The sequence below is a fragment of the Tetrao urogallus genome (genome assembly GCF_951394365.1).
Source record: "Tetrao urogallus genome assembly, chromosome: 22".
NCBI classification, from domain to species: domain Eukaryota; kingdom Metazoa; phylum Chordata; class Aves; order Galliformes; family Phasianidae; genus Tetrao; species Tetrao urogallus.
In genome coordinates, this window is record NC_136835.1 from 1,350,142 (window position 1) to 1,374,384 (window position 24,243).

General features: G+C 55.9%; 1 protein-coding gene across 1 annotated transcript in view; it reads left to right on the top strand.

Annotated features, from left to right (window-relative positions):
- DSCAML1 (DS cell adhesion molecule like 1) overlaps positions 1-24,243 on the top strand; it is a gene marked incomplete at both ends in the record, with an annotated part of 78,934 nt that overhangs the window by 49,611 nt on the left and 5,080 nt on the right. Inside the window, 21 exons of the mRNA XM_079545683.1 lie at positions 3,223-3,369; positions 4,388-4,666; positions 5,263-5,538; positions 5,839-6,135; positions 7,795-8,067; positions 11,058-11,336; positions 11,810-11,933; positions 12,082-12,254; positions 16,193-16,392; positions 16,868-16,964; positions 17,077-17,205; positions 17,553-17,720; positions 17,809-17,879; positions 18,504-18,744; positions 19,366-19,512; positions 19,584-19,739; positions 20,788-20,927; positions 22,403-22,556; positions 22,734-22,851; positions 22,933-23,096; positions 23,179-23,277. Of these exons, the coding sequence (XP_079401809.1) occupies positions 3,223-3,369; positions 4,388-4,666; positions 5,263-5,538; positions 5,839-6,135; positions 7,795-8,067; positions 11,058-11,336; positions 11,810-11,933; positions 12,082-12,254; positions 16,193-16,392; positions 16,868-16,964; positions 17,077-17,205; positions 17,553-17,720; positions 17,809-17,879; positions 18,504-18,744; positions 19,366-19,512; positions 19,584-19,739; positions 20,788-20,927; positions 22,403-22,556; positions 22,734-22,851; positions 22,933-23,096; positions 23,179-23,277 (3,732 nt within the window). The remainder of the gene's footprint in view (positions 1-3,222; positions 3,370-4,387; positions 4,667-5,262; positions 5,539-5,838; positions 6,136-7,794; positions 8,068-11,057; positions 11,337-11,809; positions 11,934-12,081; positions 12,255-16,192; positions 16,393-16,867; positions 16,965-17,076; positions 17,206-17,552; positions 17,721-17,808; positions 17,880-18,503; positions 18,745-19,365; positions 19,513-19,583; positions 19,740-20,787; positions 20,928-22,402; positions 22,557-22,733; positions 22,852-22,932; positions 23,097-23,178; positions 23,278-24,243) is intronic.

A 24,243-nucleotide genomic window follows, 5' to 3' on the forward strand; every position in this document is an offset into this window, starting at 1 on the left:
CCGTTCTGGAAGCTGCCGCCACCCCACCGCAGTGCCTGGGATGCAGCAAAGCTGGGGTGCAGTGCCTCAGCCTCCCCAAAGCGACATTTCTAGGACACGGTATTCTCGTTCCAGCAAAGCCCCGTTCCTCCTGGATTGAGGAGGAGGAGAAAGAAGGCAGGGAGCCCTTTGGTGCAAAGCGTGACCCACTTACTCAGCTGGAGTCGGTGATTTTACAGATGCCCACGGAACTTCAAGGTGGAAGCGCTGTGCTGGGTGCTGGGCTGCTCAGCTTTGCATTGGCTACGTAGGAGAAATGTGTTTCCTTTGAAAGGGCTGGGGAGCCTGCGACTGCCTTACACGTCCCCTGGGATCCTGTGTGCAGGGAAACATGTAAATAAATCTGTCAGATATCGTGCAGCTCTTATTAAATTTGCATTGGGCTCGAGTCGCGGCTCCTATTTACCATCTCTGGGATGGATGGATGGATCTTTAATCTTCGCGCCTAATCCGGGCGCCCTCCGCTTTGGGTATTTGCTAAGCAGCGACCCCGGGGTCAGGCGTTGGGATAAAGGGACGTGTGGTGCCGTGGCACCAGCCCTGGTCTGGGGAACATGGAGTGGACCAGGAGTCCCTCCTGGCTCCCTTTGGTGAATGGCATTTGGGAGGCTTCTCATTCCCACGCAGAGAAACCACGGGCTGTGTACTTAGGGGCTTCCCTCTCCATGCCTTTCACCCAAGGGAGGCATTTGTCACTTTAAACGTGGCCACAAATAGCACCAAACATTTATTGAATTTGTCCGGGATGCCTTGGGTTGCATATGCTCCAAGTATGGCTAATTCATAAATGCTGGCACCTATTGATTCTCCAGCAGTTAAAATAGACTGCGTAAGGAAATATTGGCCCCAGAGTACCAAGGGAAAGTTATCTCATTAGTCTCATGAACTATAAAATGTGCTCTCTCCTGAAGCCCTGACCCCATTGTTTTTATAAATCTATATTGGATGGAGTGGTAACTGGTAACCTGTATCGACTGTAATTTTTCTCTTGGAATTGGAAGGCCCTTGGGAACTGATGTTCGAGCTTCATGGTCACTGCAGGCTGCTGGATGGGGATGGGATTTCAGTAGCAGAAAGCACAGGGATGTGTGTGTGTACAGGGGGAGATCCTCCTAATGTTCTGCACGCAGGAGAGCACCACTTTTTCCTGGCGATGGGTGCCTCAGTGACAGGTGCCTCCGTGATGTGTGCTCTGGTGATGGGTTCCTTGGTGACAGGCACTCTGGTGATGATTCCTCAATGATGGGTACCTTAGTGATGGATACCTTGGTGAGGGGTGCCCTGGCAATGGCTATCTCGGTGGTGGGTACCCTGCTGATGAGCTCTCTGGTGATGGGCACCCCACAACAGGGAGAGGGGAGAAGGGTACTGCAAAGCCTTTGCCACAGAAGCAGCTGAGATCTGGCTGAAAGAGTTATTAGAGGCACACAGCTCCAGCCTGGCTGTGGATGTACTTAATCCTCTGCATCCTGTAAAGCTTTTCCACCTCCTGGCAGGCAGAAAGATCTGATTTTGCTCGGCGACCTTCGACGTTAATCTCGCTGGCTAACTGAGCCATAAGTCACTCCGGTGAGGTCTCCGTCAGACCTGCTTACATCAATTATTGCCCTGCATCTTTCCCTTGAACCAATGCAGTGCTCCTCAACCAAGTTATTTGTCCCTCGTTGGGAAGAAAAAAAAACAAAAAAAAAGAATTGAGGCTGTGTTGTCAGGTTGTGTAGACCTTACATTTAATGCCATGGCATCTTTAAAGCCGCACTTCTGTCTGGCTCTTACCCAACTCATGAGCTTCACCTAGATCTGTGCATGCTGGCTCCAGGAGCCAAGTGTCCAAGGTGGCACGAGGTCCCCGTGGTGCTGCTGCTGCTCCTGGGTCCCTGCACATTGCTGCTGCTCTCCAAGTCTTTGTTTCCAGAGCACTTGTGAGCGCGCCTGGCAGCAGGGCTGCAGTTAGGCATGCACAGAAGTGCGCGCTGTGGGGGAGGCCAGCTGGGGCTGCAGAGCACTTTGCAAAATGCAGCAGCTGTTACCATAGAAACTGACTCCCCCCTTCTCAAATTCCAGTGCAGCCAAAGCTCTCTGCTTACTGGTTTGATGGGAGATGAAAAATTAATGCTTGATTTGCATGTTATTTCAGCTGCGTTTGCAGGACTGCTCCCCCTTCCCTTTTACAGAGGTTTGCATGAAGCTCTTAATGCCACCAACTGATGGTGTGGGGCACCGACCCCTCCAGTCCTCTCCTGGGCTCTTGGGATGCTCAAGTTTCTCCTGCCTGTGCCTTCCATTAAACCACAGTTCGACTTGCATCTTAGTGAGGCTTCTATTTCCTCTGTCTGGAGTCCCAAATACTCTCAATTAGAGTCAAACTCACCTGTCCAGCTGAGCTACAGTGGGATTTGGGGCAGTGCCAGCAGGGTCAGGTCTACCCTTCACCTGGCTTTTGTGATGCACACACTCCAGTTCCTGGGTGCAGAACTGCTTTGTATCAATCTGTAGCCTCCAGCGCTGCTTCTGGGGGCAGGGAGAAGTTCTGCCATCCTCTCCAGAGGCTGTTCTGGTGGTTTGCTTTTCGTGCCTTTCCCACGTGCCTGGGCTTACCTAAAGGCAGCCAGGCAGTGCCACAGGGCTGTGCTGTGCCACCCGGTGGCCTCAGCAATCTTCCCCCGGTGCTCCACTATCAACTCAAGCCCTTATTTGTTTTCACATGCTTCTAAGTAAGTTAAGCTAATTATTAACTCAGCAGGACGGATTCACTTTTAATTGCAGCGTTGCTATGTAGCACACCAAGATGGGCTTCATTGCCTGTGCTCCCTTCTTCAACTGCAGCCACGGAATCACTGCGAGCCCAGGGCCGTGCCCCGCAGCATCCTGCACAGCCAACACTGTGCAGCTGGGCACTGGCATTGGGACCATGGGCTGCAGGCAGGCTGCAAGGACAGCCCACATACCTCAGTGCGTGGGCAGGATGTGTGCCACAGCATGAGCGATGCTCCGGGGGAGTGCAGTGCCCAGGGACATGTGGGCTGCTGTTGCACACCCATGTGCAGCACTCATCCTTGCCAACCTACCCAAACTGCAGCCCTGGTGATGCCGACCCCGCGAGCAGGGGTTGTGTACAGGAGAAGAGCACGTGGTGCGAGGACACACTCACCCTTTTCCTCCCTTTCCTCTTTGTGTCTCCAGAAAATAGGTTTTTTATTACTTCTTATGGAGGTTTGTACATATCGGACGTGCAGAAGGAAGATGCCTTGTCCACCTACAGGTGTATCACCAAGCACAAGTACAGCGGGGAGACGCGGCAGAGCAACGGGGCCAGGCTCTCGGTGTCAGGTGAGCGCGAGGCTCCCGAGGTGTGCCAGCCATGTGCCCAGTCCCATCTAGCCCTGGGGACAGCACCCAGCCTGCGGGCCCCACTGTGGGTGCACCCCTGCCCATGTCCCAGGGGGGGGTGCGAGGACCACGGGGGGTCCGTGCCGTGCCCCAGTGCCCGGCGGTGGGCAGCCGTGCCATGCAGCACCCTGAGCAGGAGGCGACGGGGCGCGCGGCGATGCGATGTGACAGCCGGCGATGTGAGCAGCCTGACGCGATGTGACGAAGAAGCAAGCGATACTGCGGCCGAGCGGCGCAGTCCGTAGTGCCGGCTGGCTCCGGGCGCTCCTGGCTCCGCTCACTGCCCAAATTACTCTGCTCGGGAGCTGCATCGTCTCTCCCGCTCGTCAGCTGCAGCTCGCCCGCGCTCTGCCATATGGTTTTTCTAGCCACGTGTGCACGGTTCCCGCGCTAACTCCTTGAATTAACCCCTGCAGAGGGTTTGGGATGGGGTTGGGAATGGCTGAGATTCCTCGACCCGGTCCTGTTGGATCCCAGAGAGAAGCGTGGGCAGCCACAGGGCACCCGGCTCCCTCTCCCTTTGCATTCGATGTGCCTCTGTCCCCTCCTGGTCGCTGTCATTATTTACACGTCACAGCGTTTTACTTCTGCTTGGGAGTAATGAAAGAGGTTTCTTTCCCCTGGAATTTAATTTCACGCCTGAGACTTGGTGATTAATTTTCTCCTTTCCCAGCTGCCTGATGGGCCCCTTTTGCTTGTAAATTTTGAAATGTGCCACAGAATTTGTGTATTTTGCACCAATTAGGTGTCACCTTGAGTAATTCCTACAGTGCTGAGTTTATCCATCCCTCAGCCGCTCGGGTGAGGCTCCCTGGGGAGGTTCCACCGGGTGACACAGCATTGCCCCACTGCTCCCTGCGTCCCCATCAGCTCAGAGCCCAGCTCTCCACACTGGCCGGGAGCAGGAGCGCATCTCCCCTCTTTTCTCTGGGTGAGTTGATTTCCTCTCCGAACGCAGACCCAGCTGAGTCCATCCCCACCATGCTAGACAGCTTCCAGTCACGGGAGGTGCGCGCAGGCCGGCTGGTGGAGCTGCCCTGCATCGCTTCGGGATACCCCAACCCTGCCATCCGCTGGCTCAAGGACGGGCGCCCGCTGCCTGCTGACGGCCGCTGGGCCAAACGCATCACGGGGCTGAGCATCGCCGACCTGCGCGTGGAGGACAGCGGGACCTACATCTGTGAGGTGACCAACACCTTCGGGTCTGCAGAGGTCACAGGGACCCTCACGGTCATCGGTGAGTGCTGGAGGGGAGAGCTGCCTCCTGCCCATCTCTGGGAAACCGTACAGCTTTGTGTTTTGCGTGCGTGCCTCGCTACGCAGCGTGTTCGATGTGGTGCTCGGGGCGTTCGGGGGGAGTTTGTAATGCTGCTGCAGCAGATCTGCAGCCATCCCCTGATTTACCGCTTTAATCGGGACCTCTGGAAAAAGCAGTGCAATACCACGGGATGTAAATTGCTGGATAGCAATGTTCTGCGAGGTGCCTCTGTGCTTTGTTTTGCTGATTTACATAAAATAAGCTCCAGCCAAACAGTAAATACCATCTGGGCAGGCCAAATATTTACCGCCCATTCTGCTCCTGGGGGTTCCTGCAGCCACCAGCAGCACCCGGGCTGCCCTGGCACATCTCCACTCGGCTCTGTCCCATCAAAGAGCCACGTCCCTACTGCCACCCCAACATTAACACCCATTAAGCAGCATGAGGGAGGACAGGGTTGCCACCCCTAGCTGCGTGGTGACATTTTGCATGTAGGCTGGTGATTCCAGAGACGGAAAGGCAAAGGAGGCACCCGCTGCTCAGCATCCCCAACATGTCACTGCTCTCTCGCACAGACCCTCTGCGTGTGACCCTCACACCAAAGAAGCTCAAGACGGGCATCGGCAGCACCGTCATCCTCTCCTGTGCCCTCAGTGGGTCACCTGAGTACATCATCCGCTGGTACCGCAACACAGACCTGGTGGTGGTGGATGACTTCATCTCCATCCGGGGCATCAGCAATGAAACCCTCCTCATCACAGCAGCACAAAAGAGCCACTCTGGAGCCTACCAGTGCTTTGCCACCCGCAAGTCCCAGACAGCACAGGACTTCTCCATCATCATGCTGGAGGGTGAGCTGGCTTCCTTGGGGCGGGGGTTGGTGGTGGCTTTTTCTCTGCCCCTTTCCGAGCTGCCTCATCCCTGGATGCTTTATGCAAGGAGAGAGGGAAACGAGTGCCAGCAGGGTGGGCACCCCGCCTTCCACAAGGCATCTTCTCGCCTTTTCTGTGACAACGGGATGGCGATCCTTGGGTGTTGGAGCTGGGATGGGCACCCTTTGAGCCGAGGGCACACAGGGCACAGGGGCACGGGCGCATCCGTGCGGGTGACTGCAGCCGTGCCCTAACCCCGCTCCCGCTGGGTGCCCCCAGATGGGACCCCCCGCATCGTCTCCTCCTTCAGCGAGAAGGTGGTGAACCCCGGGGAGCAGTTCTCCCTGATGTGTGCCGCCAAGGGCGCGCCGCCCCCGACCGTGACCTGGGCCCTGGACGACGAGCCCATCCCACGGGACAACGGGCACCGCACCAACCAGTACACCATGTCGGACGGCACCACGGTGAGCCACATGAACGTCACCAGCCCGCAGATCAAGGACGGCGGCGTGTACCGGTGCACCGCGCGGAACTCGGTGGGCAGCGCCGAATACCAAGCGCGAATAAACGTAAGAGGTGCCTGTCTACTTTTAAATATCAGAATAGGGCTTTTACTGGGCTTTTGGTTGTGTTCTGTTCCTCCTCGCCCCTGCCCTTTCCCAGCCGTGCAGATCCTCCATGCCTGACCCCCCTGCAGCCCTGCTGGCCCCCAAAGCCATGGGATGGATCTTCCTCGTGGCGCAGAGCGGGGCACTGAACTGAGTGCGCATCCAGAGCAACACTTCCCAGAGGGGCGGCACCTCCCTGCTGGGCTCTGCTTTCACCCTTCCCAGCGTTGGGTCTGTGCAGCAAGCACCTCCATGAAGGACCTTCTGGTGGCTCAGAAGTGACCTGTGCTGTCCATTCCTCTGCAGTCACCAGTGATGTGTCCCCAAACCAACCCAGGACCCCAGCTCACCCCATCCAGCCCCGATCCCGTTACAAGTGATGATGAGGCAGCACGGGGAATGATGGAAAATGAGCTTGGATGTGTTGTGTCTGTGTTTTCTTTGTCTGCTAAAGCCACAGCTGTGTGAATCATGCGTTGTCACACTGGAGCGCGTTGTTCTGTGTGTCGTAGGGCGTTCTGCAGGGCACGGGGCGTGCTGTAAGCCCCTGCCCGTTCATAATCACCAGTTAAAGCTTCTAGGCTCGTAGGTGAGAGCAGAGTCAAGGTAACATTAATTTATCTACTGAGAAAGAGGCTTGAAGAGCTGTGTTTGTCTGTGTCTCAGGTTTGAAATGGATCTAGTGGCTTTTTGGCTGGGATCCCGGGAGAGTCTGGATTTTGCTGCCATTTTCTGCTAAATTTGGAGCGAGTTCATGTCCCAGCCACGAGAAGCAATTGCAGCGTTTTGAATGAGGATGTTTCATTGTCTTCTTTTTTTTTCTCTCCCTCTTTTGGTCCTGACTGCCTGTCACTAGATAAGATTCAGGCTTTTTTTTTTTTTTTTTTTTTTTGCCTTGGAATTGAGCAAGTCCCTCCAACAGGCCCAGGAGACAGTTACAGATGCTAATTTATCTCTCCCTGCTCCTTCTTATGGTGCACCAGGGGGGGAATCCATGCTGCTGTGCCCTCAGACACCTCCCTGCTCCATGGGGACAGAGCATCTCCCACCCAAACCTTACCAACAGCTGATGGGTGCCCCCCATCTGGGGGCAGTGGGACTTAATGTACGGAAACACACTAAAGGCAACCTTGGCTTATCTGGAGTGTCTGCTAAGCTGTCATCCTCACCACTTAGGGTGAGGAGCCAAGATGGAGTTAATCTGCAGATGGGTTTGCTATTTTATACGACAGCCACAAGAACAATATAATTACTGAAGCATGAAACCTCTTGTTATAATACTCACCTGCAGCATGCCTCCAGTCCTCCAGCCAGCGTGAGAGCAGCTGGGAACAGGGGGCGAGCTGGCTTTGGGCAGTACTCAGGCAACCAGTGAGAGGCACGGAATGGGCTGTTTCAGTTGAAAATAAATAAATGTACAAATGGAAGGGAGGCCCCTGCGTGCAGTTCTGCACCAAGGCCATTTGGCAGAGCAGCTGGGGCGGTTGGGAGCACTCCCCAGGTGTCTCTCAGCAGCTTCTGGTGTCCCTCTGAGGGGCAGCAGCAGCATTTGCAGCGGATCTGTGTGCAAACAAACCGCCCTTCGGAATTAACCTAGCCTGCCTCTTCCTTCCTCCCCACTATGTAGGTCCCCCGAGCATCCGGGCGATGAAGAACATAACGGCGGTCGCGGGTAGGGACACTTTCATCAACTGCAGGGTGATCGGGTACCCGTATTACTCCATCAAGTGGTACAAGGACTCTTTGCTGCTGCCCGATAACCACCGCCAAGTGGTCTTTGAGAACGGGACCCTGAAGCTGATGGACGTCCAGAAAGGCATGGACGAAGGGGAGTACCTGTGCAGCGTGCTGATCCAGCCCCAGCTCTCCATCAGCCAGAGCGTCCACGTCACGGTGAAAGGTAAGGAGCTGCAGAGGTGGCCTGGGTCAAACATTCAGGTGGTGCTGGGACCATCTCTGCAAAGGGCAAAGGCAGAGAGGCTTTGCATGGGATGCCCTGCAGCCCAAACGCTGTGCTTGCATCGCACCTCTCACCCACCTGTGTGCTTGCTGCTGCACCAGCTCCATTTCTTGCTACACGCAGCGGAGCAAGGATTTACGGTGTAAACACAGTGTATTAAAACATCTAACCTTTGCTCGGATCACCTTCACTGATGTTTTTCTCTGTGTGTTAGCTTTTAAAAAAATAATACTCTCGGTCTTCCGAGCGCACAGAACATCTTAAAAGCTTCTACAGGCCATCAATTATTCAGCCCCATTGAGGGAGCTATCAGTCCTAATGAATTGAGTCGGATGCATTCCCTCCCAGTGACTTGCTGAGATTGTGTTATGAGCACAGTGCTATCGTATCTCCCGTCCTCAGAGTTGTCGGGTCGGCTCTGCCCGTCGCCAGTGCAGTGTTTGCAGTAAATCATTCAGACAAACACAGCTACGCTGGGACAGAGCTGGCCAATTGTCTTTCCCTCTGTCTCACTGAGCAGGGTATTTATGGACCGGATCTTATGCTGATCCCCCTCCTACCCTCCCCTCCCATCCACCATTTTCTTATTATGAATCAGGTTAGCAAGAGAGTGCATCAAGCTGATTATAGATGCTACTACTTGATTAGCTAATGCTCTTCTCTGAGGCTTTGCTAGCGGAAGTGTGGGCTGCAGATAACCTCCGGGCAGTGCCAAGGGGATGGATCTCCCTTGCACCCTCGTTGCAGGCCACAGCCAGCCTTTGTGTTCCTCCCCTTGTACCAAAATCCTCACACAGAGGGATGCTGAGTCACACACTTCGCTCTGTGCCCATTGCTGGGAGGTGGACGCAGAAGTTCATCCATATATCCTGGAAAGTGAATGCCGTGCAAACCTCTATGAGCCCAGATTTACTGCCTTGGCTGAGAGCTGCCACGCAGTGCCATCCATCCACCTTCGTTCCACGGAGTTACACCCAGCCCAGCCTGGCTGCACGTGCTGCCCATTGGACAGAGGGCAGCGGGGAATTGAGCTGCCCTCTGCTACCTTTGGAGTTCACTCCGAGCAGCAGAGTAAATAAATATGACCGTGTTGAGTGCAGGATGGCGCGGAGCACCGTAAAGCTTTTATTGCCACAAGTGCCTGGCGGCCACACTAAGTGCCACCAGTGAATTACGCAGGCTTCCCAAGCAATGGCAGTAAAATCTTTATGGGCCCCTCCCGCCAGCACCTCCATCCTCTATCCGCCACCCTTGCAAGCCCTTGCTTGCTCCCATGGCTCCCAGCCATATGTCCCAACTGGGAGCCTCCTGCATCCTCTGCTCTCTGTATTGTCGAGGTGCCCCGCAGCTCGTTATATAGCAGCAGACATCTTGGAACATTTTAATTAATCACTTGGGGCCGTGCTGCCTGGCTGTGCCCAGAGGAACCGGTGGGAGCACGGTGCTGGGTGATGCGGGGGCTCTGTATGGTGCCAGGGCTGTGCCATGTGTGGGAGAACCTGGGAAGTGCTGCAGACAGAGCATGCAGCACAAGATCATTTGGGGAGGAAGGATGAGGTTTGGGCTTTGGGTAAGGGGAGATGGAACAGGGAGAGCTCTTCTGTCGAGAGGCTGTGTGCTCACAAGTGGCCTGTGGGGTGTGTTTGGAGGCGCACAAGCCCAGCCCTCTGCAATAGACTGCAGTGCATTCCCAATTAATTATTCATTAATTATGGAAAGCGGGCGCTGCTGGCTCCATGGCTCCAGCAGCTCAAGCCACGTCGCTGCAGCCTGTCTTGGGGGTGACGACCGACCCGTATTGCTGCCCTTTGCGGCTGCTTGGATGGGCTTTGGGCTCTGGGACACCCAAAAGAGGCCAGCCTGGTTCTGGATGGTCCCTGGAGCCCTGAGCAGTGCTGCTGGAGCACTGAGAGCCTTGCAGCACGCTGGGTGAGGGGTGGGGTGGGGATGGGGCCGTGCACAGTGGCACGGTGAGCCCTGCCTGCCGGGGCTCCACGTCTGTATGAGAGGGCATCTTATTTCTGCCGAGGGGACAATTGGCAGCCTGCTAATTTAATTATGGAGGCTGCGGAAAGAGGATCTCGTCTACCAGGTGCTGAGCCTTGTTAAGCTAATTGTCTCCCTCTCTCTGCTTTCTTCCCCCTCCCACATTGCCAGAGATGCTGCGGTTGCCTAATTAAGTTATCAGGAAGATAATGGCTGGTTCTGAATCCATAGCCTTCAAGAAAAGCATCCATCTAATAACTGCTTTTCTGTGAGCAGATAAATGCTGAGGTGGAATTTCAGCTGATGCACACAGAGGGGCTGGAGCTGGCAGCTCCCTGTGCTGCCCTGCGTATGGTCACGTCATACTGTCACCTGCTCAGTAGTGTCTTCCACCCCTCCTGGAAGTGCTATGGGTGGACAAAAGCCTGCCTGTTTCTGGTCAGCAAATTGCTTCGGGTGATGGGGCAATAGGATATGAACTGCTGTGCTGGTCCCAAGCAGGCTCGCTCTTCTGCAAAGCCATGTCCTGCTGTGGGATGGTGCTGGGGCTAAGATGAGAGGTGATGGCCTCCAGCTGCGACAGGGGAGGTTCAGTTTGGACGTTAGGAGAAATTTCTTCTCCAAAAGAGCAATCAGGTGCTGGCACAGTCTGCCAAGGGAGGTGGTGGGGTCACCACCCCTGGAGGTGCTCAGGAAACGTGGAAGTGTGGCACTGAGGGACCCAGTTTATGGGCATGGTGGGAGTGGGGTGGAATTGGACTTAATGTTAGAGGTCTTCACCATCCTTAATGATTCAGTGGTATGCACGAGCCTGTGACAAGTGCCAGGAGCCGGAGACACACTGCTTTTCCTCACCCTCCTCATCCCTCTGCTGGCCTGAACCCTACAGGTGAGGGCTTCCCCCAGCTGGGCTGTACAGCATGCTCTGCCTCTCCCCTCCACAGTCCCTCCTCTGATCCAGCCATTCGAGTTCCCACCAGCCTCCATCGGGCAGCTCCTCTACATCCCCTGCGTGGTCTCCTCCGGGGACATGCCTATCCACATCACATGGCGCAAGGACGGGCACGTCATCCTCTCTGGCTCAGGCGTCACCATTGAGAGCAAGGAGTTCATGAGTTCCCTGCAGATCTCCAGTGTCTCCCTCAAGCACAACGGCAACTACACGTGCATCGCCAGCAACGCCGCCGCCACAGTCAGCCGCGAGCGGCAGCTCATCGTGAGGGGTGAGAGCTTTGGGGTCCCCCCATTGGGTGGGAAGGTGGGAAGGATGGATGGGAGCGGATGGAATCAGGCTGAGGAACAACAGGCAGAGATAATTTTCAAGAAGAGGAGGCTCAGGTGGACCTCACTGCTCTCTCCAGTTCCCCGGAGGGAAGTTGTAGCAAGGTGGGGTTCGGTCTTTTCTCCCAGAAAACAGCAATAGGATGAGAGTTTGATGGCCTGGAGTTGCATCAGGGGAGGTTCAGGTTGGATATTAGGAAAATCTTCACTAGGAGAGTGGTGATGCACTGGCACAGGCTGCCCAGGGAGGTGGTGGAGTCACCGTCCCTGGAGGTGCTCAGGAAACGTGTAGGTGTAGTGCTGAGGGATGTGGTTAGTGGGATTGACGGTAGGTGGATGGTTGGACTAGATGATTTTAGAGGTCATCCCCAACCTCAACCATTCTGTGATTCTATGATTCCTTCCTGTCATGCAGTGCCTCCTCGGTTTGTGGTTCAACCCAACAACCAAGATGGCATTTATGGTAAAGCCGGGGTGCTGAATTGCTCCGTTGATGGGTACCCTCCTCCCAAAGTGATGTGGAAACATGCCAAAGGTACGTGGGAGAGGACACAGCAGCGTGTGGGGACCTCTGTGCAAGTGGGGCGAGTACCCTTCTTGCTGGGTCACCCCACCACTGAGCCCCACAAGCACCCCCTGCCTCAGCTGTGCACTCAGTGATGCATCTCTGCTTCCCCCTCCAGGCAGTGGGAACCCCCAGCAGTACCACCCCATCCCGCTGACGGGCCGCATCCAGATCCTCCCCAACAGCTCGCTGCTGATCCGCCACGTGCTGGAGGAGGACATTGGTTACTACCTCTGCCAGGCCAGCAACGGGGTGGGCACAGACATCAGCAAGTCCATGTTCCTCACCGTGAAGAGTAAGTAGCCAGGTCATGGCTGGGATGGAGCTGGGGGTGGGCTGAGATGGACAGACAGATAAAAAACAGATGGACAGATGGGTGGATGAGAATCACAGCCTGCTGCGTGCAGAGAGCAGCCCAGCGCAGCCCCAGCATCACGCAGCCCCGGATCATTGCGGGCATGGAGGGCATTGATTCCCCTCCTACAGGGGAGACTTCCCTTATGCTATTAAAAACACTTAGTCCTTAATAAAACCCGGCGATCAATCTACATCATACGGCAGGAAAGGAAATAGCTCTGCTAATTTGACAGGGCTGGGCCGGGAAGTGTTGTTAGACACCGTGTTTGAACTACGCTTATTATTGGATTCCTCTCCCGTTGCTATCAGCAGAATACATAATCTCCAGCGCCTCTCTATTTATTTCGATTGTGCTGCCGTAAGAGTTCAAACCCTCAGAAGAGGTGCAGGAGGGAGAACTCTCTCATGGCAGTGGGGCTGGCCTGCAGCATGCTGTGCTCCCCACCTGCCCTGCGCCCCGGTTTGGCTCCTGCTGGCCTCCAGCACCCCCTGCTTGTCTTATTGCTGCCTTCCCAGCTTCCCCCCATCCCCAGCCAGCTTCTCGTGGGGAGGGCTGAGGGCAGCCTTTCCCCTCCCTGTCAGCTGTTTAATTTATCCCGCTGATTGATGAACTGAAATGAGCGACTTCAAACAACCCACTTCAATGAGGTGCAGGTACAAAGTCAAGGCGATTAATCCCGAGTGAGTGTGCCGAAGTCTTGGAGCCTGAACTGCTGCCGTGTCCCTGCTATCTGGTATAATTGCATCCCAGGACAGGTTGCTTGCTGACTTGAATAGCACATAACCTTATTATGCATGTGCTTTTACATTTCCCAGAGACCTCAGCAGCCTTTGAAAAGGTTCGAATGAATAGGTAGACGAAGCACCGCAGCCAATTAAGCATTATATGGGGCTCTTTGTTTTGTTTCATTTTTTGATTTTTGTTTGTTTAGTGAAATGTCAGGCCAATTAAAGCCAGATCAGTGCAGGCTTGTGCTTCAGGCCAGGCCACTGCGGATGGAGTTAAGTGGGAGTTGAGCAGAACCCAAACCACGGGATGGGAAGTGCAGCCCCATCCCTCACTGACCGAGGCAATAAATCAGAGCAGCAGGAGCGGCCCCACTGATGCCAGGAGGAGTTAGCTGCTGCTTTGTCAGGTGGTGGCAAACCTGCGTGCAAATGGAATTTCGATGGTGCTGTTCCCAGCTGGGGCACCACAGGGAGCACAGTGCCCAGGGCGTGTGCTGGCCCTGGGACCTCACTGCCACATCGCTCTGCTCAGCCCTGAGCACAGCACCTGTCTGAACACAGCAGCATCCCGCTGCTGTGCAGGGCTGAGGGCGTTCATCCGTGCTTTCCGAAGCAACTTGTTAGCATCAGGTCCAGCGCTCTGCAGAGCGAGAGGTGTGGGCTGCTGGAGGCTGCGAGTGTGCGCCCGGGGCTGGCACAGGTGCAGGTGAGGGGCTCTGAAGTGCGTGCTAAATGGCATTTAGCACCTGCCTGCACGCTGTCCTGTGCTCCAGAGCAGAGCATGAGGGCTGTCCAAGTCCCCCAGGGCAGTGCTGGTGGTTGGGGCTCACTGGGCACTGGGCAGGACCAGAGGTGCTGGGAGGTTCGGTGTCCTCCTGCAGGAGCATCACTGATTGCTGCCATGCAATTTGAATTAATCTCATGCTTCAGGTGGAACTCAGCTAATCAGTGTAGAAAGGAAGCTGAAACGGGTGCAATCAAATTAACATCACAGAGCTGGCTCTAAACAAGAAAGAGGGGGGAGAGGAAGGCGGGCGCAGCCCTTTTCACCGCTGTCACCGTTCTCATTCAGTTGTCACTGCTGAGCTGTACAGCTGCCCCTGTCCCAGCGTGGCTGGGGATGGCACGTGGGGCACTGACAGCTCCCTTTGTGGACAGCCTTATCTCTGCCCAGCAAACGGGACGTGGCTCTTGTCGGAGCCGTGTTAACAGGAGCTCTGGCGTGCAGGAGCCTGCCCTGTGCAGAAGGCTGCTGACGGCTGCAGGAGTTCTGGCCACGTGCATCCTCCTTCCCTTGGTCACCGTGGGCATCACCAGGCTGGTGTGCAGTGGTGGCACAGCGTGCCTCCCAGCCCTGCCCATACTGCCTGCATGGCTGGTCGGGGTTTTCTTTTGGTTTGTTTTGCTGCTTTCCTCTGCTCTGGGCTACGTGCCACTCTCCTGGGACCCCAGCAATTGAGAGAAGTTGATATGTTTACATCCAAGGAGCTGCTTTTAATCAAACATCAATAAGTGCATTTCAGCAAAGCAGAGCCTGAAACAGAGCTCCTCTCCCGGGGCCACTGCGTGCAGGGAAGGGGCTGGCTCCTCTGCAGCCCTCTGAGCCCCGGGGCCATGCTCTGGCTGAAGACTCCCTGCCCTCGTGCTCCCCATGCACCCCAATGGGTCGGGCTTTTCCCTGCCGTGCATCAGCTTGTAGTGATGTACCATCCTGGAGCTGCTGCAGGCAGAGTTCCCATGGGCTCCCGAGGAGTCGTCATGCAGAGGAGGTGACCCCAACCCAGGCCATGCCTCATCCCAGCCACGTGGGCACAGGCTGCACCCCGCAAGCGGCAGCTCTGGAGGAGAGGTTTCCTTAGCTGCTAATTGAATTACATTGCCACAGAAAGCCGAGAAGTCGTAGCTCATTAGAGCCTCTTGTGTCCCATTATAACAGTGTGTGTTGCCTTTGCGGATTGTCATTATCATATATTACTGCGGGACTCAGCAGCGCTGTTTGTTTATGCATTACATTTTTTTCGGCTTACCCAGGCCGCCCCCACCCCCAGCCTTGGTGCTGCAGGGGACACGAGGTGCCCTTTGTGCTGCCAGCATCCATCCCAGCTCTGCCACCCAACGCCAAGTCCTCCCAACAGCAGGCAGTGCTGAGCAATGCCACCTGCAATGCCACCCTGCAGTGCCACCCCTCAATGCCACCCTGCAGTGCCACCTGCAATGTCACACAGTGATGATGCCTGCAGTGCCACCCCACAGTGCCACCCTGCAGTGTCACCTCCCAGCACCAACTGTGGGGCCATGCAGTGATGACACCCTGCAGTGCCATCCCCCAATGCAACCTTCAATGCCACCCTGCAATGCCACCCGCAATGCCACTCTGCAGTGCCACTCTGCAATGCCACCCTGCAATGCCACCCGCAATGCCACTCTGCAGTGCCACTCTGCAGTGCTACCTGTAATACCACACTGCGATGCCATACTGCAATGCCACACCACAATTCCACCCTACAATGCCACCTGCAATGCCACACTGCAGTGCCACCCCAGAATGCCACACCACAGTGCCATTCTACAGTGCCACCCACCATTCTACAGTACCACCCCGTAGTGCCATTTGCAATGACACTCCACAGTGCCACCGCACTGAGTGCTACACCAGGGCAGTAGGTGTCCCCTCCCCTCCTTTGCATGTTTGGATGAATATGAGAAAAAAAGGAAAGAAAAAAAAATCTCTCCAGCATCTGCAATGCAAAGGCTGCTGCCTTGCTGCTGTGGAATCACGCTCTATATTCTGCCCAGGTTTATACGAGTGAATTATGCAAATCTGTGATGGAAAACATTCTTCCTCTCATCCTCGGGAGTGTAAAACCTTAGTCAATAATTCATACTCGCACGTCTCCGACTGGAGGCTTTCTCTTCATTATAGCGTGCGCTTGGTTATTTGTCTTTCACGTTTTATTGTCTACCCCGGTGTAATGCTATGCATTATAAAATTTATCTGCTTCATTATTTTATGATCCTGAGCCGTATAATGCAGCGAAACGCTTCCGCTCAGGGCTGCGTGTCCTCTCGGTGGGCTCAGCACCCAGCGCCACCCCACTGGCTCCAGGGGGTGCCCGGCAGGTGGCTGAGCCGTGCTCCCTCCCGCAGTCCCCGCCATGATCACCTCGCACCCCAACACCACCATCGCCATCAAGGGGCAGAGCAAGGAGCTGAACTGCACGGCGCGGGGCGAGCGGCCCATCATCATCCGCTGGGAGAAGGGAGACACTGTCATCGACCCCGACCGCAACATGCGCTACGCCATCGCCACCAAGGACAACGGCGACGAGGTCATCTCCACCCTCAAGGTGAGGGCAGGGGCCTGGATGTCCCTGGGTCCGAGGATGCCTGGGCATGCTCCGCCAGCACGGGCCATTTTGTGCTACTGCCGTGAATGTGCAACTGCTGCATTCAGCACCTTTGAAAGAGCTGCCAAACAACCACTGCTGTGGTGGCCCCACAAGGGGAACCCGATGAGTTGGGTTGTCCCTGCACCAAATTTTGCTTTGCTGTTCAATGGGCCCTTGTTCGAAAGGTGCGTTGCAGCACCAGGGATGCCTCAAAGCGTGAAATCTCCATGCACGTCTGAGCAGGCGGTCATGGAATCACAGGTTGGTTGGGTTGAAGGGGACCTCAAGGATCATCCAGGTCCAACCCTCCAGATCAGGCAGTAGATGGGGGTGGGGCCTGGGGGCAAGGCTGTGTTTGCAGGCTGTAGGAAGTTTGGTTCTTGGGGTGCCTAAATCTGAAGGGGCTGCTTTTCTGTCCCCAAAATACCCACAGCTGAAACCGGCTGACCGTGGGGATTCAGTCTTCTTCTCCTGCCATGCCATCAATTCGTACGGCGAAGACAGGGGCCTGATCCAGCTCACCGTGCAAGGTATTGAGCTCACAGCACCATGACCTTGGGCACGGGAGCAAGCAGAGCCTCACCTCAAGGTCCCACTGCTCCGCCTGTCACCCCACGCTCCTAACCACCCCCATTCCCCCAGAGCCACCTGACCCCCCAGAACTGGAGATCCGCGAGGTGAAAGCCCGCAGCATGAACCTGCGCTGGACGCAGCGCTTTGATGGGAACAGCATCATCACCGGCTTCGACATCGAGTACAAGAACAAGTCTGGTAGGAGCTGATTGCCCCCCTGTGCCCCCCAGACCTCCACAGCCCGCGCTGTGGGCTTGGCTGTGCTGTGGGGCAGGTGGGGAGCTGGCCCTGCTGCCTCCGTGCAGGGAATATTCTGCATCCCGGCTGCTTTGATGAAGAAAGGAGAGAGCAGCATTAATGAAATATGTTAATTTATGTTCTGTGGGAGCATTTGAAAGGGAATATTTAAAGAGGCAATATTTGCAGAAAGCCAAGCCGAGAGCAGCACAACAGCAAGGCGGGGGGACACAGCGTGGCAGAGAGCTCTGGGGACCGCACGCTGGCACAGGGTGTGGGTGCTGACTGCCCTTTGCCTCCTCTTCCAGATTCCTGGGACTTCAAGCAGTCAACACGAAACATCTCCCCGACCATCAACCAGGCGAACATCGTGGACCTGCACCCTGCTTCCGTGTACAGCATCCGCATGTACTCCTTCAACAAGATCGGGCGCAGCGAGCCCAGCAAGGAGCTCACCATCAGCACGGAGGAAGCAGGTTCTGCTCTGTGCTGTAGCGGCGCATGTGAGCAGAGCCCTCTCGGATGGGACTTGTTGTGATAATGCGTAATTCTTCCCTCCCACAGCTCCTGACGGGCCTCCGATGGATGTCACCTTGCAGCCGATGACATCGCAGAGCATCCAGGTCACCTGGAAGGTGCGTGGGGCCGGGGCAGTGGGCTCTCCTTGGCCACCCCCACTGGTGGGACTCTGGGACCCACATTTCCCCTCGCAGCTCAGAGAACAGCTCCTGAGATGTCACAAAACCCAGGGGCCGGGCACGCAGCTCAGCCACATCACGTGTTAATCGCGTTTGGTAACGAGCTCATTATCTCATAGGATATCCATGGGGGGCCACGGGGAAAGCGAGGATAAACATGGGAAAACTGAGACGTCTGGCTGCCAGCTGCTCAAGCGCAGATCAATCGAGTTCAGAATCAGATTTATTTTTCAGGAGGTCGAATGAGAAAAAGAATTGATTATAAAATTAGGACTTCAGAATGAAGGGGAAGTTGATAAATGTAGGGTTTCAGCTTCTCCCCCCAACTCCCCTCCCCCTCCTGGAAAGCGGATTAATGAATGATAAGGTTGACTTGGAGGATAACTCCGTTTGTTCGGAGAGTATTGCAGCGAGATGGATCGCGCCGGCTGTGTAACATAAATTCACAATCAACCCTATCGATTTCTTAATGCTTCAGAGAAACGCTGCTCAGATTGATTTAAAGGCTGCGGGGCTGTCAGCTCCGTGACGCCACTCCTCTTTGTGTCCCCATTGCTTCAGGCCCCAAAGAAGGAGCTGCAGAACGGGGTGATCCGTGGATACCAGATCGGCTACCGCGAGAACAGCCCGGGCAGCAACGGGCAGTACAGCATCGTGGAGATGAAGGCCACGGGCGACAGCGAGGTCTACACGCTGGACAACCTGAAGAAGTTTGCGCAGTACGGGGTGGTGGTGCAGGCCTTCAACCGCGCGGGGACGGGGCCGTCCTCCAGCGAGATCAATGCCACCACGCTGGAGGATGGTAAGGATGGAGGGATGGCGGTGCTACAGGGTGCAAGGCACCCATCCAGAGAGCCTCTGCCATTCCAGAAATGAGCAGAAAAAGTTTTGCAGTGCGTTCGCGCAGCAGTTTTTCATACTTAATTAAGGCTCTCGTTAGCCTGTCAAACCGTGATCATTTCCTGGCTACATTAGCACTCCTCCTGGGGTATTCAAGGGCCCCTGTTTTAGCAATAGTGTCTTTTCCATAATTATATTACCTTCATTTTGTTCAAACGGACTATCTGTATTAGTTTATTATACGCGGTCCCTAATTACATGGTGCTTATATTTTTACACCTAAGTAATACGAAACAATAATCATTTTCAAAGAGGGTCGTTACCGTGATGTATCATCATTTAAATGCTCATAAAAATTAGAGTTACCTCTTATGGGGCAATTGGATGCAATTACCTCGCATCCAGCCGGCTCGCCCCTTGCTGGGAAGTGCGGCATCCTGGCAACCCTGGGGTGAGGAGAGGAGGAGGATCGTGGCACCAGGTTTGGGGAGGGGAGAGAGAGGGCGGTGGGGAGATCCAACATAGAGCCCGTGGGATGCATCTGTGGACAGTAGGTTCACCATCCTCATCTGTGCCCTCCCAGTGCCCAGCCAGCCCCCGGAGAACGTGCGGGCCATCTCCATCACGTCAGATGTGGCTGTCATCTCCTGGTCGGAGCCCCCGCGCAGTACCCTCAACGGTGTGCTCAAGGGCTACCGGGTCATCTTCTGGTCCCTCTACATGGACGGAGGTGGGTGCCGATGCCCAGGACGTGGAGCATACGTGGGGGGCAGCACGGAGCTGATGGCCGTGTCCCTACAGAGTGGGGTGAGATGCAGAACATCACAACCACGCGGGAGAGAGTGGAGCTGCGGGGCATGGAGAAGTTCACCAACTACAGCGTGCAGGTGCTGGCCTACACACAGGCTGGTGATGGCGTCCGCAGCAGCGTGCTCTACATCCAGACCAAGGAGGACAGTGAGTGGCGCTGCGCCAACCCCTTTGTCCCTGATGATGGGATGGCGGCCAAGGAGGTGTGGTGCGACCCAGGGTGGTGTGGTTCCACACAGATCCTGGCACAGCTGGCGGCTCCTGTACGCTGCAAGTGGGCACACGTGTGCCTCCCCCTTCCCTGACTGATAAATCACAGTTGCGTGTGTTAATTAGACATAGGAACATGGAGTGTCGAGTAAGAGCCATTGGCAAGGAATAATGAGGAGAGCATTGCAGCCCCTGGAGGAGGCGGGCAAGATTTCTCCATCCTTTTCTCCTTGCTGGGTTTGCAAAAAGCCTGAGCCCGAAGCACAGCTCGTGTGCTGCTGCCCCAGCCCAACCCACCCTCTGCAGCTCCTGCCCTTTGCAGCACCCCTTGCTTGCAGCCCCTGGGGCTGGCATGCATGCACCCCGAGCTCCACGGGCAATCGGTTTGTGGGTCGGAAGCACTGGCAGGGTGCTCCCTGTAGCTGCGGAGCACTGCATGCTGCAATCTGTCAGAGGTCCTTTGGCAGACATATGTTCTTGGGCTGATTAGGCCAATAGGCACGCAGTAATCCAGGCACAAAGCGCCAAAGAGCCATCAAGCAGAGGGGCTGGGTGCATGTATGGGGGCAGCTGCAGCGTGCGGGGAACCCCCAGCGTGCAGCACGCAGGGCATTTCCCTTTCTATTTTTTTTCTTTTCCTTAAGTGCAGATATTTAAATATTTACACCCTGCCTGCCCTACTTTAATGCCATTATCTCTGTAGCAGAGCGGCTTCTGCCCATTGCAGCCCTGGGAAGTGGCAGCTGCTCAGCACACAGCTGGGCAGGGCAGGGCTAAGCCAGCGGGCAGTGAGTGGATTAAGGCGATGGCCACTCAATGCCAAACACTGTTTCTAAACCAGTGCTGCAATTAACTCTCCTGCCTCCATGTGGGCAGGAGTCTGGGCTAGCATGGAAGTGGCCACAACCATGCGCCATGGGGTTGGTACAAGTGGCCCCCATGTTCGTCCCGTGTTGTCAGTGCCATCACACACCGGCTCCTTCAGTTCCAGGTCCCCCGGCTGGCATCAAGGCTGTGCCATCCTCTGCCAGCAGCGTGGTGGTGTCCTGGCTGCCCCCAGCAAAGCCCAACGGCATCATCCGCAAGTACACCATCTTCTGCTCCAGCCCCGGCTCCGGGCAACCGGTAAGGGCACAGCGATGGGGACGGGCTGGGGGTGGGAGTTGGGGAGCTATGGAGCTTCTGGATGGAGGCAGAAATAGGGTTAGGGGGAACCTGCCCCATATGCTGCCAAGAGGATGATGCAGGTGGTGCCATGCATCCAGCCTGCGGCAGTGCAGGGGTGCCCAGGGCACCCTGGAGTGATCCGTGAGTCACCTGCTGCCTCCCTCCAGTGTTCTCCCATCTCAACGCTCACTCCAGAATGGGAAACATGCAAACAGACAACCAAAAATAAAACATAAATTCAACCTGGTCCCATCCCTCCTTGGTGAGAGAGAGGTTGATGGGAGGTCTGCAGACTGGTGCTTATCAAAAGCTCCTTCTCAAACTCATTTCACTATCTGAGCCTCTGGTTTCCAGGGCAACATAATCTTTTCATCAAAGCAACTGGTAAAACCGCTGGGATCCGATATTGTTTTCCTGGCATCTTGTCAAAACTGTCATTTGGTTAAAAAAAATTATGTATACCATGCAATATTCATATAGGTGTCTGCTTGTGGGGTGCGTTCACATCTGCGGGCCACACCAGGGTGCATGTTTGGAGACGATGCCCACGCGCAGCCCTGTGTGCACACAGAAGTAACACATCCATCCCTCGTGATGGCATCTCCATCTCGTGCCACGGTTGAGGCAGTGGGGAAGCGCTTGAGGATGGCTCATACCCAGTGTGGTATGCAGGAGATGTGGCCTTGACGCACGGCACACAGGCAGAGGTTGTGTGGCTGCACTGTGGGGCTGGCAGCCAGAGCGTGCCGAAGGGACCCCATGGGGCTGGGACATCTGTGGGCAGTGATGGAGACCCTGCGGGACTTTAGGGACCCCATCTCTGCCACCGCCATGCTGAAGGGTTTGGCTGCCCCAGCTAGGACCTACCCTGTGCCCCACTGCAGCCCGGGGCGGCCAGGAAGCATCATTTCTCCGGAACAAATCATGCCGTCGCTGCCATCTGTTCCTCGTGCACTGGCCTGGGCTCCCTGGAGAAATTACGACACCAGCCGGCTTACACCGGCATTAAGAAACACCGGGCAGAGCAGAGCTGCTGCTGGGGAGTGAAGCCACAGCACCTGGAGGAGGTGTGCTGCTGGAGAGCTGGGTGGAGCTGTGGGGCAGTGGGGCAGTGGGGCAGTGCAGCCCTCTGCCGAGTGATGGGCGCAGGGCTTAAACCTGCTGGCCTTGAGGATACCTTGGGTATGGGAGTGATGGTGGTGCTCTGAGTACCAGGGCATGGAGATGCTGGGTGGTAGCGATGCCCTGAGTATCATGCTGGTGGGGATGCCTGGTTGCAGGCAGATGGCCAAGGATGAATTTTCCCAGCTGACAGCTCAGGTGCTGTTTCGCTCGTGCTAATGCTGTTCTCCAAGTGTCTGTGTGCCCAGGATGAGGGCTGTGTGAATGAGGCTCTAACAGAGCCGTGCCCTCTCCTGCCTCCCCCCCTGCAGGCCCCCAGTGAGTACGAGACCAGCCCAGATCAGCTCTTCTACCGCATCGCACACCTGAACCGTGGGCAGCAGTACATGCTGTGGGTGGCTGCTGTCACCTCTGCGGGCCGTGGCAACATCAGTGAGAAAGTCACCATCGAGCCTGCTGGGAAAGGTATGGGGGATGTGTGGGGGCCTCTGTGGGACAAGCATGCTGGTCCCATGCAGAGGGTTGGCCACATGCAAAGCCAGAGCCATCGTGCTCAGTGCATCTCAGCGTGGCCACTCTGACAGCGCTCTGGGCTCAGCAATGGGTGCCAGCAGTGAGGCTGACCTCCTCCTTGCTCCCCAGCTCCGGCCAAGATCATCTCCTTTGGAGGCACTGTCACCACACCCTGGATGAAGGATGTGAGGCTGCCCTGCAACTCGGTCGGGGAGCCGGTCCCTGCCATCAAGTGGACCAAGGACAGGTACTGGGTGCTGTAACATGGGACAGGGAGCTCTGCTGGCTGCAATCCTGTGGGGCTGACATGTTCTGCTCCCCCTGGCAGTGAGGACTCTGCCATCCCAGTGACAGTGGATGGGCACCGCCTGATTCAGGCCAATGGCACGCTGGTGCTGCGCTCGGTGAAGGCAGAGGACTCTGGCTACTACACCTGCACTGCCACCAACACCTGGGGCTTCGACACCATCATCATCAACCTGCTGGTGCAAGGTGAGGGGTGCTGCTGGAACACAGTGCGTGCTGTGGGGTCGGGGTGTGCGTGGTGCTCACAAACGTTTGTGCTCCTCCACAGTACCCCCAGACCAGCCTCGCCTGACTGTGTCCAAGACCTCGGCCTCCTCCATCACACTGGCATGGATTCCTGGGGACAACGGGGGCAGCTCCATCCGAGGTACATCCCCAGAGCCACCCCACATGCTCCAAAATAAGGTTAACGCTTGCAGGAGGGATGCTGCTCTTCGTGAGTGCCTCTTTCAGCAGGATGCAGGGAGTGAGGCAGCTAACAAAGGGCACGCCGTTAATTACACAGGTGCTGGTGGCTCCAGTTCTGGAGCTCTGCCGGGCTCATCCTGGTGTCTGCGGGCTGCAGGAGGGCTGTGGGACCACCCCTGCCTCCCAGAGCCTCATTTCTGCTCTGATTCATCTGATGAATTATACGTGGAAACAGCTGCGCACGGAGGGGGGAGCGGGGAGAGGGGAAGGAGACCTCGCTTACAATTAATTAAAAGCATGAAAGTAATTACAAGCAAATCTCCCCAGCCAGCAGCCTTTCACTCCAGTGGACTCTGTTGATAAATTTGGTTATAATTGGATTAGAAATATTAAAAACATGCTGCATGTACTAAATAAATGAATGCCGGGTGGCAGGCAGCGGGGTGCTGGGTGGGCACGGGGATGGGGATGGGGCAGCTCAGGTGTGCCGTGCTTCCATCATGGGGTGATGGAGGCAGTGGTGCAGCAATCAGAGCTCTGTTTGGCTCCCGATGCACACGGAGAACAGCCGCTATCTTTGCTTGAGAATTGGCAAAGGGAAACGTGAAAATAGCCAAATCTGGCGATGTGATGGGGAAGTAAGTGGGGATTTTGCATCGCCAAAAAGGTCAAAATGGTCACAGTGGTGGTTCCCACAGCAACGGGGCCATTGTGCACACACTGCAGGGCAGCCAAGCTCTGTCCCCATGGCCAAGAGGTGCCTGGCATGGGCAGAGCAGCAGTGGGTGCGGGCAGCCCCATGGTGGTGGGCACCTTGAGCAGCCCCATGCTGGTCTGGGGCACACGCTCAGCACTGGGTGAGCAGCTCTGTGCTGCGCCAGGCATCGCAGCACCATGTTCCGACCGCTGTGCCCCTGCATGGGGA